Raw genomic sequence first — 16,946 nt, forward strand, 5'->3', positions numbered from 1 at the left:
TTTCCATTCTGCAATGATCCAAATATGTCATTTGATCCCCGGAAAGGCAGACCACATTCAGTTAATGTTTGAATAACAGCTATAACATGCTGCAAGACATGTTGCCAGTATTCACGCTCCCCTTTAATTTGTTCTTCCAACTTTTGTGTCAATCCAAAACCCTGTCTTCGATTTAAATATGTCAACATTGAATCTCTGTGAGTAGTGCTATTTTTATGTTGTTCAATTAAAACAGTATTCTGCCAGTCACTAAATTCAACATCCCGGTTTGCTGCAGATGAAGTTTTATATGCAAAATTTTGCAAACAAAACAGTACACAGACCCTGTTGATGGTGAATACAGTAGCCATTCTCGAGTGTATTTCTCACCATTCGCTTTCATGCCGAAATTTTTTGTGTGTGGACAATATCTTGTTTATTTGCCATTGGTAAAAGTCCGACGTGATTTTTCAAATGGCCCAGTGTGGTGTTGACAGTCATTTGGTCCATGATCTATCCAGTAAGCTACATCATCGGTACTGAAATCAACCCACATACTAGGATCTTTTCTCCTATTATTTACATCATGAGCAGGTTCAGTCTCTGACCACACCTTCTAGAACAATGTCTGTTTTACCACCAGGAGTAGAATGATCAGTTACAGTCTCTGATTTCCTCGCATTATTTTGATCTACGTTAGTAGGACACCCCCCTGGTTTAGGTGGGGATAAGTAATAAAAAGAGAACAGAAAAATGGGGGAAGAGTGTGTAGTGGAGTGTAAAGAAGTCTAACAAAGTTCTGATTTTTCCCATGATGACTACTTCGAGACTTTTTTTGAAATATCAAATTTAACCCCCACCTTTTTGTGTGTGTGTTGCCCCTGCTTTGTTGGTGCCCTAAGCATGTGCTTAGTCTGCCTATTGGGTAATCAATCCCTGGGGCCTTCACAAAGTCTCTGAACCCCTTCAGCTATGAGGAATTACTGAGCTGAGAGGGTGATAGGGGCTTTTGCACCACTTGATCACCCAGGTGGTGGGATCTGGGCTGGCTTAGAATAGTTCAGAATGGAGCAGAGCATTGGGGTGCATGCAAACATAGTGGCCAGGAAACTCCCTATAAGGGATGTGGAAGGGCAGTGGCCACTTGTGTGGGCCATAGGCTGGAGGAGTGGTGGCAAGGGGCCTGTACTACCATTCTATGGGTTTAACATGCACATATATGGGTTTAATACACACACACACTCCACATACATGCTCTGGCTTTATGCAGGTTTGCAGTGTTGACCCTTTGGGAATTGTAATTTAATACCCAGAATTAAAACCAAAGGCCAAACTCAGCAATGATGTTTAGGGGGATGCAAATTGCATATTGGTAAGATGATTTAAAGGAGACTCACTTACATGTCAAGGAGCCAGAAGAAGGTGGAACTTACATGAACTTGGACTCAGACTTGCCTCTGAATTTGACCTAACATTTCAGACTCAAATAGGCAGGGGTCCTGCAGTGGGATTTGCTAACATGGGCCCTAATGCCCAAGCAAAGGCTCATTGACTTCAGCAAGATTCCAGGCAATAAGATTCAGTAGATCCCATGATAAGATCACAGCGTGCTTGGATTATTAAATCTGAGGCTGTTTTTCAGTAAACGAACTCCTATTGGAATTCTGAATAATTAATCAAGTATCATTTTTTTTTATCTTGGGTGTTTGTAAAAGCTTGTTTATACAAAAGCTAAATTTGGGGCCAAATTTGAATTCAGTGATCTATAATGGGTCTGATTCCCACTTACATGAAGGCCCTATAATAGGGTGGTCTGCCCCTTTAAGGGTCAGGGGTTCTGGGGTCACACAGCCTCGTTGGATGATCAGAGGGCTGGGAAAGGGTCAGGTGTTTTCTATAAAGGGCTGAGAGAGTTCAGGTGGAAGGGAGCTGCAGGCACAAGATGGGCTCCAAGCAGGGCAATTGAAAGGAAGAAACATCTTCTCTTTGACACCAAGAGCGACAAGGGGAAAAACCCCTGGGAGCTGTGGCAGGCTGAAGAACAGCTTTGTTTTGGTGTTTTGCCTAAGTCTTGTGTTTGAAGAATAAAAGGCTGACCCAGAGGAATAGCCTGAAAGATTCTAGGTGAGTCCTTCATGGGCTTGGGGAGACAGGCCAGCAGCCTTACAGGTCTCCTTTACATTTTCAGAGCTGTGTGAAGCGGTAATAAATAAGTTTTGCCAGAAGCAGTAGAATGGGGCTTTAGTGTAAATCAGAATGTGGTCCAGTTACTATATTATACCAATATACCTGCTTAAAAATAACCAGTGAGATGGACTGCAGTGATTTATAAGGAATTGATTATCTTTTTTTGAGGGAGGGAGGGACGTTTCTGATGACACCATGAGCTGGTATTATTATTAAATGCTTTGACAGAATTATTGGCAAGCAAATGTTTCTGGCACAGGTTTGTCTTCAGGTGATAAATGGATTTACTGGGTGAGTAAATACTAAAACAAAACAGATGTTTGATAACCACAAAATCTTTTTATGAACATAGTCCAGCATCATGACACTATTCCTAGGGTTACATAGATGAGAAATCTCAATTTGTGAATGGCTGAGAAGTCATTGGAAGAGTTAGTAAAATCGTCTATTGTTTATACCAAGGCCAAGAAAACTTAAATTTGGAACAAGAGTTGACAAATCAAATTACATATGTGTATCCTAATTGGCTACAGCTGAGTCCATATGTATCTATTAGCCAATCAGATGACATGCAAATCCCGGATTCCTAAGGACTTTTATTTAGCCCTGATAATGTTTCAGAGACTTCCTAGTCGATATCCCAGAGGAGCCCCCACTTCTAATGCTGACAGACCCCGGTTGGCGGTGGCTGGGATCAAACCTGGGACCTCTGGAGCTTAATGCATGAGCTAAAATATATTGGTTTGTTAGCCAGGGTTGTAGCAGCCTCATCAGTCTCTAGCTGGCCTAGGTATCGCTAGAGTGGGACAGAGCGCCACACCCAGCAGGCCTGGGTTACAGTCATCAAAGATATTAGATAGACAAGGTGGGTGAGGTAATATCTTTTATTGGACCAACTTCCGGTGTTGAGAGAGACAAGCTTTCGAGCAGACAGAGCTTTACAGCAACATTACATGCAATCGTTAAAGATGTCCATGTGTTTGTGGGAAGACTACTGTGTGTAGGTGCGCTTCCCACCCTGTCGTGGACAGAGGATACTGTTATCCCTCTGCCTAAGGGCAGCTGATATCAGAGCCTTGCTGGCTGGCTTCTTAGTGGAGAAGAAATCAATGGCGTGGAATCTGGATATATTTTAAGTGTACCTTGTTTTATCTATAGCACCAGTCCTGGAACGGAGGTGGTTACAGAACATGCAGGACAATCCCTTCTCAGGAAGCTCAACCCAACACTGACCCCCAGTTCCCAGAGACCAGCTCTGCCTTAAGAATTTACTCCAATCGTAGGCCAAGGCAGAGCGCAATCTCTCCTGCAGCTCATACAGCAACCTCTGCATAGAACCTTGCATAACAGAACTAACAGCAGCACACATCTTCCTAAGACTGAACATTGTCTCACAAACAGAGAAAAAGAACTTGGAAGACTGAGTAATACCAACACCTGGAGGTACTTGATATAACAATAATCCCCTTCAGAGGGTTTGCTTTTATTGCTACTTTTAATTAGCACAAAAAACAAACACCAGCTTTCTCCCCGAGCTTGGCTGCCCTTTAGATTTCCTTGCAGGACCTCTATCTCTGCCTGTTGTTCCTTCTGCTGGAGAGACCCACCGAACTTGGAGCTAATTGGACACACCTGCTCTACCCTTAGAGTGACTCAGAAAAAATATCTCTGCACCTCCCTATGCATGGTTCAAATACCTGATATCAGAATGACTCAGTAGAAGAGGGGCTTAGGATCTGACACCCTGCTATAATTACATTTGATTTCTTTGCTCCCTTGCAGGGCCACCTCCCCTCACATAACATCCCTGGGGAAACCATAGCAATTGCTTGCATGGAACAGTAATACTAGGAAAGTATTTAATCTATTTTTAGCTGCCTTTTAATGTAATTTAGCACCTGTAAACAAAGGGGAGCCAAGACCTTGTGACCAGCTAGCTCTCCACAGACCATTGGCAAAGGTTATGTTGACCACTGGTGGTCAATATACCAGGTTTTGGTACCCCTGGGTACCGCTCAGTAGAAACGTCACAAAATATGACTGTCTGACCCCAGTGTTCCAGAGCTGCCTGTGTCAATATCCAGTGGCCTGGTACAGTAATTAGCTTGGGCCCCGAGAGTTTTACACTGAAGATACATTTACATTGCATGCTCCTTCTGTGCATAGAGAACATATAATATACACCCCTCCCCAGTAGCACAGGTACAAATAGCAGCAGAGATGGTTCGGTAAGTAAAGACACTCATGAACCCTGTGGGTATGTACCCTACACGCCTCTCTACTTACCCAAGCAGCGCCTCCCTTTCCACAGTGCTATTTTTAGCAGTCTAATGTCCTGTTGCTTCCCCACTCCTGGAGCCTCTTTCTGCTGCAGAGAAAAGGGCCAGGAGCTCCCTGTGGCAAGAGTCTTTGCAGCAGGGAAAATGATAGACTTTTGGGGGTGACTTTAGATTCTTCTACATGAAGGCTTTCTTTTAGTCATATGCTCCCACCGATAACCTCTTTTGCTATCTCTTTGATGTAAGATAGCTGTCGGCTGTGCAAGCCTATGAAGCCAGCGGGGTTATACTGGGGTATAGTTATGGCAGATTGGGCCTGAAGGGTTCATGTTACTCATTGAGATTTGTTTCTAAATATCCCAGTGGAGTTGCACACAGTATAAGCCTGGGCAGAATTTATCCCTAAGAGTTTTAGTTGTATCAGTATTTACAAATGTTAACAAGGAACAGCAAGTAGTATGCAAGAGAACAAGGCAAATCAAAAACATCTGAACAAACTATGTACATGTAGCCCTCTAACCACTTCTTTTCAGAAAAGATAATTTCTCCTACAACACATGCATATAGTTAATTGTCTTCAGTCATCTTGAGCTTCTAATCATTATTCATCTGCATGTCTCCTCTTGGGGACTGATCCAAAGCCCTGTTCTCAAGTCTATTCCCCCCCCCCCATGTTCATTAAAACTCCTTTAAAGAAAGTGTTAATGAGCTTAGAACAACAGGACATATATTCTACAGCAAACCTTAAATTCGGCTGCAGTTTATTCTGTATGGAAATAGTAGAATAACAGGGCGTTGTCTTAGCTATATGCACTGCTCTTCTCAATCTTTCTATAATATCAATTTTTTTTGAGGAGCTTTATCTTTTTTACTTTGATCTGAAATTTGGAACCATCCTTAAAGAATTTTCATTTTTAAATCAATTTTGAAAAATGTTGGTTTGCAAACCTCTCTCTTGAAGGTGTGAGAGTGAGCAAGAGAGACACGTTGTAATGGACTAATGCACTAAAGTGTTGCCTCTGTCTAGCTGGAGTCCAGACTACAATGCACCATCATTGGGTTCCCACTTACAGCAAAGTTATCCCTTGACCCAGTGACAAGATCATTTGTTTTTTGTAGAGGGGAGGGGACCTTAACCATGTCTTTACATTCAAGGCCCTTTGTGGCGTATTCTCATCTCTCATTCTGTATCCAGAGGTTGACTCCCCGCCTCAGATCAGTTGATGACCAGCCTCTGTCTCCCACTGGTTAAATTTTCAAACAAGCACCTTTGTGCTTTCTCCCTTGTTGCCCCTCATGCTTTGAAGGAGTTCCTTGTAAACATCCAGAAAGCTACTTCACTATTCTCCTTCAAATCCTTCCTCCAAAATCCCCTTTGCCATGATGCCTACAAAAAAATTGACAGTAGTTAGACTGCTGTGTGCGGAGATCACAGCTTATAGAATCATAGAATCTCAGGGTTGGAAGGGACCTCAGGAGGTCATCTAGTCCAACCCCCTGCTCAAAGCAGGACCAATCCCCAACTAAATCATCCCAGCCAGAGCTTTGTCAAGCCGGGCCTTATCATGATGCTTATTGCTTCCTTGTACTCTATCAATCTCTCTGTATCCATCTATTGTCTCTTTTGTTGTACTGAGATTGTAAGCTCCTTGGGGCACGGACCATCATTTTGTTCTGGGTTTGTACAGTACCCAGCACAGTGGGGTCCTGGTCCATGACCAGGGCTGCCAGGTGCTATGATAATATTGTAAATAATATGCCAAACTTATGGACATGTCCTAGAATTGTATCATATTTTGACACATGGTTAGGCCTCTTTTAGGCTGCTAGTCAATATTTTCATTAATGACTTGGATAATAGAGTGCAGAGTGTGTCTATAAAATTTGCAGATGACACCAAGCTGGGTGGGATTTCAAGCTCTTTGGAGGACAGGGTTAGAATTGAAAATGATCTTGCTAAATTGGAGAAGTGGACATTGCACTCCAGGAAAGATTTGGACAAATTAGAGAGAATCCAGAGGAAAGCAACAAAAATAATAGGTTTAGAAAACCTGACCTTTGAGTAAAGGTTAAAAAAACTGGGCATGTTTAGTCTTGAGAACAGAAGATTGAGAGGGGAACCTGGTAACATTTGGCATAGCTCACCTAAAGAGGACAGTGTTGGATTGTTCTCCATGTCCAGTGAAAGTAGGACAAGAAGTAATGGACTTAATCTGCAGCAAGGGAGATTTAGGTTAGATGTTAAGAAAATATTTCTAACTACAGTACAATGATTGTTAACCAATTCCAGTACTTAACTAGGGAAGCTGTGGAATCCCCATCATTGGAGGTATTTAAGAACAGGTTAGACAAACACCTGTCAGGGATGGCCTAGGAATACTTGGTCCTGTCTCAGTGTGGGGGGATGGACTAGATGACCTCTTGAAGTCCCTTCTGAACCTGTACCTCTATGATTTTATAATGCAGACATGATCCTAAAACTTTGATTTGAACCTCATTGAAGTTGATGGTAGTGTCCTGGGTTTCCAGCGCAAGTTATTGCATTGTTGTCTAGTGAAAGTGACTTTCAGATTGAGCTTGATTTCAAGTCTCTTCTAGGACTAAGAATTCCTGGAGAGACTTGTGTGTGTGATTTAAAAGCTTTATAGACTAACCATCATCTTTTCTCCATGCCATTAGGAATGAGGGGAGAATCGTATTTCCTTGGAATGCGAGGCCCTGGTCACTATGGCTGTATTCTGGAGGATGGGGGACTTTTCCTACTCTACTCTATAGACCGAGACAAGGATATAAAGAGATGTTTTGCAGAGGAAGATTTTCATGAAATAACTGATTTCAATGATCTCCCAAATTCTCTCTTCGCTTGTAACGTCCACCAATCTGTGTTTGAAGGCGAGGACAGCAAGGTATGGTGTGACTTTTCCACTTGCATGTGAAGTATGGAAAGTATTTGTTAACATTTAAATGGTACAATGCTTGTTCTAACTTATATGAAAACTATTTTTTTAAATGTTCATCATGTATGAGGGTACTGGAGCACAGACTTCAGGAGTCCTTTTTTTGGGACAGGCAACTACAGTCAGCCCCAATATTTGACTCTTTAAATAAGACTTGCCTGCCAACTATAGTGCATAAAAAGTTTTTGGGTTTTGTTGACGTTGTGCAAATCTCACCAAACGTGTGGGCACACGTATCATAGCAACCATCACTGCAGACATGGTGGAGGTGGCAAAGTTAAACAATGAAAGAATGTTTCTCCTGCTCACTGGTAACACGTTACTGTGATGTTACTGCCTTTCCTGTATTGCTCACAAGTGTTTTAAAATCTGATCTGAAATAACTTCTCACCTGGGAAAGTGGAAAAAGGTGGGTTCCTCTCCCCCCGCCCTTCCCTCTTGGTTTCATTTTTGCTGATCTTCAACTATGCTAGTTACGTGGAAATTTGAAAATATTTATAGTGCTATAATTAGGCTTGAAAAACTCAACTGGAACCCTTTAAAATCCTCTAGAATCCTGATGGCTGAACAGCAGGGTTTGTGGCTGGAAAAGGGTTGTGCAGGAGGTGTGGGATTCTTGTTTCTTAGGAAACACAGATTGGGGTATTGTTAGAGGGAGGCTAGTTTTAAAACAAAACTGATATAGTTCTATAATTAGCTGGGATTAGGCTTGGCTGGCTGTTGCAGGGATGCCCAGCCTGGTAGTTAAGGTTACTTGGGTGGCTACACATAAGCTTTTTTTTCTGGATGGAGAATCTCAGACAAGCTGACTCCAGTGAACGTAGGTTTTCATTGGAATTGTCTGAAGGCCAGGAATAAAGTTTATTTAGGATGGAGAACTGAGAGCCTGTGTGGTGGGGGGAAGGTATGGCTTTTGGCTGAAGGGTTCCCAGGCCACAGCACCAACAAGTTAGCTGGAAGCCTGTAACCCTTCGTGCTATTAAAGGCACTGGCCAGTGTTCTTGGTTGAGGTTCTGCAAGTTGAATTACCGTGTGTATAGCTTTACTCTTTTGTTTGGGGGGTGTTTACATTTTTCTTCAAGGTGAAGATATCTTATGTACCTACTGTAAATAACATGGATTAGGAGGGAATATTCCGAATCTCTGCATCATAAAGAAAATGATCTGCTGTGGGGTCCCAAACTCTGCTTACTGATGGCAGCCAGGTTGGCACGAAGGTTATTATGCTTATAAAAAGCACACAAGATCTTTTTATAGGAGAAAAAGGCAACACGCCACATTTATTGAGAATACAGCAGTTAGCATAAGCTTTTCTCACACACACACTCCTGCCAGTTGATGTTTATAGTTACCAGTCCAGAGTCTGCATCAATCTAGTGGCCAGCCAGATTGATCGCAGAGGGGAGCTGGGCTCTGTCAGTCGCGATCCGATGCTCCTGGAGTGTGGCAAGTCGAACCCAAAGTTCCATGGCAAAGCACCCTGTTCTTATAGTCCTTTTTCTCCATTGAAGTCTATGGATTTTGCTGTGTCATTTATGACTGGTTACTCCTTAATTGGTGCCATCTTTTGATGTTAATACTCCAAAGCACCTCCGAGAGCGTCATCCTGTCCTGGTTTCAATTTAATCAATTATCTTGTCTTTTAGGGGTGCCAGCATCCACCACAGGGTTGTCAATCTCCCCTTCCTTAATTATGGACGCGTGTTGATGGTTCTCTGGTGTCATTAAGTCTCTTCACTCCTCCTTCCTTGACCATCTGTCTTTAACAATGTCCTTCACACCTTATCTTTTCCTGATGCATACACTCCTCATTCACACAAACAGTCTTTTACAGAGACCTTCAAAGGTATACAAACAGCAGTGTTTGTATATGTTGAGCAAAAAAGACATTTGTAAATTAAACCTTACTAAATCTTGTGACCAAAACAGTTCACAATGGGGCCCGGGCCTTCAACATACCTCTAATCTCATTAACATAGACACAAGACAAGATCCTGTCTCTTACTTACTAAACCTTAAAACAAAGAAATGTATATTTAACTAAAGGGCCTAATTTGTAATGCATATAGGAAACAAGACCCTATAGTAAACATAACTTATCCTAAAACAGAGGGCGACCATAATCAGCCATAAGGACTGTTCTGGTCTGTTCCTGCCTTAACATTAGTACAGACACTAGGAGTCTGTCAGATGTGTTTCTATCAATGCCCCTGAGGGTCATTCCTTTTTTCTGTTCAAAAAGGGTTGCTGACAGGATGATCAGATCATACATTAATACATACTACATTATTATAACGGTCAATCATTATAACCTCTAATACAAATATCAAATCCTACTTCTACAAGGTGATCAGCAAACTTCTACAAACTCTTAATAATAACCTTAAAGAATTGTGCAATCATAGGGTAGCTGGTGGTGCAGCTACCTCTATCTCCTCCTAGAGCTGGAAGGGATCTTGAAAGGTCATTGAGTCCAGCCCTCTTCCCTCACTAGCAGGACCAAGTACTGATTTTGTCCCAGATCCCTAAGTGATCCCCTCAAGGATTGAACTCCCAACCCTGGGTTTAGCAGGCCAATGCTCAAACCACTGAGCTATCCCTCCCCCCTTAAGATTAAGGAACTCTGCTTACAGGTAAGTAGTGACTCTCCTTTTATTTCAGTCTCTATGTTAGACTAGATAGAATTACAATACAGCTTCCAAGTAACACAAATGTGCACCAAGGGACCTGATTTCCCTAGAACAAATACTTGTGTTCCCAGCTGATTTGGTTTCATAATCCTTTCTATTATTAACTACTACTGCAGGATAAGAACACATGTGATTTTAATATAAAATCTTGTACGTTTACTAGGCTAAAGTAACTGTTGGTTGGTTTTGGTATCTTAAGTGCCACTAATGGACTCATATCCTGCAATATCACTTTTTAAATCCAGTTTATAGCAATGGCACAGTTGCCTGTTATGAAAACCACATTGATGTAACTTATACCTACAGTATATGCATTAAGTTTTATGTGTATTACAGACCAAGTAAGAACTCTTGCAGTATGCTTGTGTTTGTTGGCTTTGTTACTCTTTGAAGCACATTTGGGGGGGGGGGGGGGGGAGTCTGGTACAGATGGGTTTTTATAAAAGATAAAGCCAGAGGAGGTTGCTAATGTAAATTTATTGTTTTGATCTGGTGTGTGAGCTTGAATCCTAAATTTAAATCTAAGTTCTAGGTGTACATTGCATATAACAATTTTAGCCTATTAAGGGGTCACAGTGACAATTTTTAAAAAACTTCATTTTCTACAATTGATGTTTTTATCCTGGAACTGAAAGCACTTGAGACAAACTATACTTATAAGCACATGGTAGTTTGGAAGGTTCTTTGTTTAAAGTAAAACAAGCCAAGTAGAAGGATTAATGTACTTTCCTTTTGTCTGGGAATCTCTTTCCTGCAACCTGTCACATGGTGGTTGTGGGTGTCTACATTTGAGAAGAGTTTCATATCTAAGTTGTAGCAAATACCTTTTCCCTACCTCAAAATTAAATTTAATAATTTCTTCTCTTTTTGCTTTCTCATATCTACCCCCTTAGATTTCATACGGTTCTTTCCTGTCTTCTGCATTTCTCCTTCCCTCTCTTTCTTAGGGCTGGGTCAATCGGAGAGAAATCCCTTCTGGTTTAATTAAATGCGACCTACATTTTTGGGCTATATCCTTCTGAGGACTACAAACAAATGCTGCCTGGGTGGGAGAAGGATGGCTAAAGATGAAGCCATGCTGGAGTCATTGGACTTGATCCCAATATCTGGTTATAGCCCTTGCATAGCAGTGTCTTTTTCTGAATGCAGAATCCCTACTGCTTCTCCTGCTCTTGGTCCTCTTCATGTTATGAGGAAACCTAGTGGATGCCAGATTAGAAAAGATCTTTCTGATCTGGAGGATCCACTTAAAGAAGTGACTGCTTGCTCAGTGGTGGCAGAGGAGAGGAAGATCGAGACTATAAAAGGATAAAGCTCTCCTCCATGAATGGCTGTACCACAGGAACTGAGAAGCCTTTGGCACAAAACTAATTCCTTAGCCCAGAAAATAGACAGTGCAGAAAGCAAAGAAACCATCCTACTGGGCAAAAAACATTAAGAACATAAGAGAGGCCATACCGGGTCAGACCAAAGGTCCATCTAGCCCAGTATCCTGTCTACTGACAGTGGCCAATGCCAGGTGCCCCAGAGGGAGTGAACCTAACAGGCAATGATCAAGTGATCTCTCTCCTGCCATCCATCTCCATCCTCTGACAGACAGACAGGCTAGGGACACCATTCCTTACCCGTCCTGGCTAATAGCCATTAATGGACTTAACCACCATGAATTTATCCAGTTCTCTTTTAAACTCTGTTATAGTCCTAGCCTTCACAACCTTCTCAGGTAAGGAGTTCCACAAGTTGACTGTGCGCTGCGTGAAGAAGAACTTCCTTTTATTTGAAATTAATAGGCAGCAGGTTTAAAACATTTGGTGACCCCTAGTTCTTGTATTATGGGAATAAGTAAATAACTTTTCCTTATCCACTTTCTCCACATCACTCATGATTTTATATACCTTTATCATATCCCCTCTTAGTCTCCTCTTTTCCAAGCTGAAGAGTCCTAGCCTCTTTAATCTCTCCTCATATGGGACCTGTTCAAAACCCTTAATCATTTTAGTTGCCCTTTTCTGAACCTTTTCTAGTGCCAGTACATCTTTTTTGAGATGAGGAGACCACATCTGTACGCAGTATTCGAGGTGAGGGCGTACCATTGATTTATATAAGGGCAATAATATATTCTCAGTCTTATTCTCTATCCCCTCTTTAATGATTCCTAACATCCTGTTTGCTTTTTTGACCACCTCTGCACACTGCGTGGACATCTTCAGAGAACTATCCATGATGACTCCAAGATCTTTTTCCTGACTTGCAGCTAAATTAGCCCCCATCATATTGTATGTATAGTTGGGGTTATTTTTTTTCCAATGTGCATTACTTTACATTTATCCACATTAAATTTCATTTGCCATTTTGTTGCCCAATTACTTAATTTTGTGAGATCTTTTTGAAGTTCTTCACAGTCTGCTTTGGATTTAACTATCTTTAGCAGTTTAGTATCATCTGCAAACTTTGCCACCTCACTGTTTACCCCTTTCTCCAGATCATTTATGAATAAGTTGAATAGGATCGATCTGAGGACTGACCCTTGGGGAACACCACTAGTTACGCCCCTCCATTCTGAGAATTTACCATTTATTCCTACCCTTTGTTCCCTCTCTTTTAACCAGTTCTCAGTCCATGAAAAGACCTTCCCTTTTATCCCATGGCAGCTTAATTTACATAAGAGCCTTTGGTGAGGGACCTTGTCAAAGGCTTTCTGGAAATCTAAGTACACTATGTCCACTGGATCCCCCTTGTCCACATGTTTGTTGACCCCTTCAAAGAATTCTAATAGATTGTCTGAGGACCACTTCCTGGTGGATGGATAGGTGGAAAAGAAGAGCACGCAACATGCACATTCTGAGAATTTCCAGGGACGACGTACCTGGGTTAATGTCCAGGCTTTTTCATATGAAATAGAGACTAGTTAGTACTCAGTTTGCAATCTGATTAGAAAAGACAGAGTTTCGGAGGAGGAACAAAAGCACAGAGAGGTGAAGTGAGTTGCCCCAAGGTCACTCAGCAGATCAATTGCAAAGCTAAGAACAGAACCTAGGTCTTCTGACTCCCAGTCTATGCCCTACCCACTCGCCCTTTTTATTTTTAGATTACAGGCTCTTTGTAGCAGAGACTCTATTTTATTCTGTGATTGTGTGCAGTGACCAGCACAAAGAAGCCTTGATTTTTTGGTAGGGGCATAGGGCATTTTGCTATTGGAAAATGAATTAAAACCCTGGGAAACGGCACATGACCCAAGTAATTGGTTTAAGTCACTACTCACTTGTGAGAAACTGATGGGATTACTTGTGAGTAAGATTTGGCAGAAGTGGGCCTGTTATTTTTGGCTTCTAGAGTAGCTGAATGAGAGGATCTGCTCCTTTCCTGTCCCTGATAAGGAAGCTGTGTTGTGAAGCCAAAGGGCATGACTTTGATAACAGCTTAAGGGTTTGTGTGTATTGCTTTTAACTTGGCTAATTGCTCTGTGTAACCATAGATTTTTTTTTTTCCACTCCGTGATCTTTCTATTTAGTACAACGGCATTTCTCTGTACTGTGTGTATTAGTGTTTTCCTTGTAAACCCCTCCTTTGTGGGAGTTCTGTAACTTGACTCTACAATTCCCTTCAGGCTGGAATTGGTAAATATACTGTAACCGAAGCACGCATTTATTTTCTTTTGTTAAGATGCTTTAGAGTTGTAGTTTAACAAGCTTCAGAATGTATTGATACTTAAATACCAACCTCAGAGGTGCCTTAAAAATGTAAGATGGGCAGACAAGGGATAGACACTTGTCTCTTTGGTCAAGTCAATGAAAGACTATACAGCTACTTCTTCTCTCGCTTACTTCTGTGTAAATCAGGAGTAATGCTTCCAAAAGAGATGGAGTTACTGATGGAAAAGCTAGTGTGAGAAGAGGATCAGGTCCTGTAGGTTTAGGTCTTTATGGCGTAGCTGGCTGCAACACTATAGCTAAGGTCACATTACAGATTTGCCTTTTCCAGTAATAGTAGTGAGAGAGAACGTATTCATCCCTGAATCAGTACTGAGATCCATGTAGGAACTAACAGGAGGTGATTTGTATCCTCCTCATCTTGGTGATTCTGGTGTGTGATTGCAGAGTATGTTCTGGGGAGGTAATCAACAATTTAAATTTAAAATAAATCTCTAGAACTGTAAGGTGTGTGGGAAGGGTTGGGGTAGAGAGAAGAGTGCAGCTGAACTGATGAAGCAGGATTGTAGTTTTCAATGGAATGGCTATAACAGGAGTGCAGTACAGGGAATAGCTAGTGTTTTCATGTTACTTTTCCAGTTTAAGATTCTTCAGCTTTACTAATATGTTGGGCATGATCCTGCTTTCGTTAAAGACAATGGAAGCTTGTTGCTGACTTCTATAGCAGCAGGATTGGGGTCATTATCATCACAGCCTTCAGAATATAGGCTATTGTATGTAGTCTGAGAGAGCCAATTCTATAGATTGAGACAAAGATCATGCCTTAAGCAAACTCTGTAGCCTGGGCTACATTCAGGGACATATGTGATACTTCAAAGATTTAAACACATGCTTTATGCATTGTAAGTAAGTCCTATTGACTTCAGTGGTGGCTAAAGTTAAGCTTGTGCTTGTTTAGTAATAAATATTATTTTTCCTTGTGTACCTGAATTAATTTTGTTAGCAAAATAAATCTCTGCAGCTACTGGCAATACTTAAGGTGTATTGCAACTCAATGAACTTCTGCATTGCCTCTGTTTTGTATAAAAATCATAACGTTCATTCAGGAACTGAAATAGGCAGTTGTTTTACTTTTCAGATGAAGATCATGCAGAAATGAATTGAGAGTCGCTTTGGCAGAGCTCCTTTCTAAACAAGGAATGGAGGCAATGTGACTGGGCATCATGAGTGGAATGTGTCCTAGCTTCCATGTTCCAAATGGCTGGTTCAGGAGGCATGTGCTGGGATGCAGTTTTTTTGTTTGCATGGAGATCTGCACTTTTTTAACTTCATTTTTAAAACAGTCTGTGAAAACCCAGAACCTCTCTGGCCATATGACATCACTGGAGCCTCTAGGTGTTGAGTCATCATTATTTTTGGGAAGTGGCACACTTGTTTTGTTCTAATAATAGTATTCAGGCCTGGACTCTGTGGAAAGTCACCCCAGCAAAGATGAAGTCACCACTCCAAGCTGGAATGGAATGCAGGCTCCATTCCTGACTTCCTGGTACACTTATTGTTGCTTTATTTTACTTTCATTTTTTTCTACCTTTTAAGGTTGCCTGTTTGTTGGTGTGATAACACTATCTGAAACTGCCACTTGAAATGGAGGGATGTTTTGTGCTGTGAGATTTTTACCCTAGTCTGTATATAGCAGAACATAACATGGTATGAATGTGTTAATCCATTGCTTGGTAAAAACAAAACCTTCTCCACAGGACATGTACTATATAGGCAGCTATCTATACAGAGCCTGCACAAAGGGATCATTGTGAAGCAGAATGGGGTCCTGCACCATGTTATGGCTCATAGCTTCATTATGAAATCTTAGGCTAGCGTCATCCCACCTTCTCCATCTAGGCAAGAGTCTATAGACAACAGTGTACTAGCATCCGCTGTTCAGACCACAGTAGCACTTGTGTGCTAGGCACTTAGAAAATACAGAAGACATTTCTGTTCTGAAGATCATACAGTCCAACAAGAACCTTTATTTCCTATGGCTTTGCAATCCCACCATCTCCACAGACTCAAGTCCTTTTCTCTGCAATCTATGTCAATGCAATATTTGAAGCGCACAGCGGGAGAGTGGCCACAATTTTATTCAGCCCCCAGGAATTTTACCCTCTAGGAGTCTGAGTCTCGCTTGCAGGTGGGATTTTTAGTTCTTGGATCCTCTCATTCCTTCATTTCTATGGATGTCTGCCTTGTGCTTCATAGGTGTCCCATTGGGCCCTGTCTATCATAGAGTGCTAGTCCTTGCTAAAGAATCCGCTCAGTACCCACTTTTGGAATTAGGGAATCAGTTGGGATGAGTCCTTGGGTCAGAAGCTTGCAAGACCATTGTGTCCTTGTTTTCCGCAACAGCAGGGCAGCAGTCATGTACGTGCAGGGGCTTGCCATTTATTTGAACCCAGACATACCATAGTTCTGGGACTATCAAACTCAGACTGGTACTGCTGTCCCCAGTGTGTACAACTGTCTCGACAGCCCTACAACATGTGAGTTTTGGGTCTTCCCTGGTACATCATACATTGAGTGCTACTACATGCTTCACCCTAGAACCAACAGCAGGGGACAGGGAGAGGTTGGAAAGGTCACTGTGAATATGTTAGTGGTGGAAAGATGCCAAACCCAAAAACGCTCCCTTTCTAGTTGAGAGATAGATACGTGTTTCGTTCGGTGTCTTCATATCTTTGTAGACCCGGTCTGCCCCTTCACAATTCTAATGCATATGCCCAAGGAGGGATGTGAAATATGAGGTAGGAAATCTCTCTGAGAAGTTCCTGACTTTACATTCTCTCCATTAACAAAGCCATTTGCAGAGGGTATTAACAGTGGATCAGGCCACTGGTCCCAAAGAGAACTAGGTTTTTATAGACATAGAGCCTGATCCTGCTCTTATCTGAATCAACTCTAAAATTCCCAGTGAATTCAAGTATGTTGTTGCAACCGGCATCCTGTTTGCTAGATGGCCCACAACCTGCTCTGTGTCCTGTCATTCCTGTTCATAGCCAAGACCATCCAGAAAATGAGATGGGAGAAGGCCACGCTAATTCTACTCTCGCTTTCTGGCCAAGTCAACTGACCAGCTTTCTGATCTGATAACCTTGTCAGAAGGCTCTCCCACAGAAAAGACATGCTATCTTGGGGCCCACTGTTTTCCAC

At 41.8% G+C, this 16,946-nt stretch overlaps 1 protein-coding gene across 1 annotated transcript in view; it reads left to right on the forward strand.

Moving 5' to 3' along the window:
• Positions 1 to 16,946, forward strand: part of RCAN2 (regulator of calcineurin 2) — a 167,834-nt gene that overhangs the window by 6,360 nt on the left and 144,528 nt on the right. The window contains exon 2 of the mRNA XM_054022340.1: positions 7,125 to 7,351. Coding sequence (XP_053878315.1) covers positions 7,127 to 7,351 — 225 coding nt within the window. The 5' untranslated portion in view covers positions 7,125 to 7,126. The remainder of the gene's footprint in view (positions 1 to 7,124; positions 7,352 to 16,946) is intronic.

Source organism: Malaclemys terrapin, chromosome 3, assembly GCF_027887155.1.
Source record: "Malaclemys terrapin pileata isolate rMalTer1 chromosome 3, rMalTer1.hap1, whole genome shotgun sequence".
Classification (NCBI taxonomy): domain Eukaryota; kingdom Metazoa; phylum Chordata; order Testudines; family Emydidae; genus Malaclemys; species Malaclemys terrapin.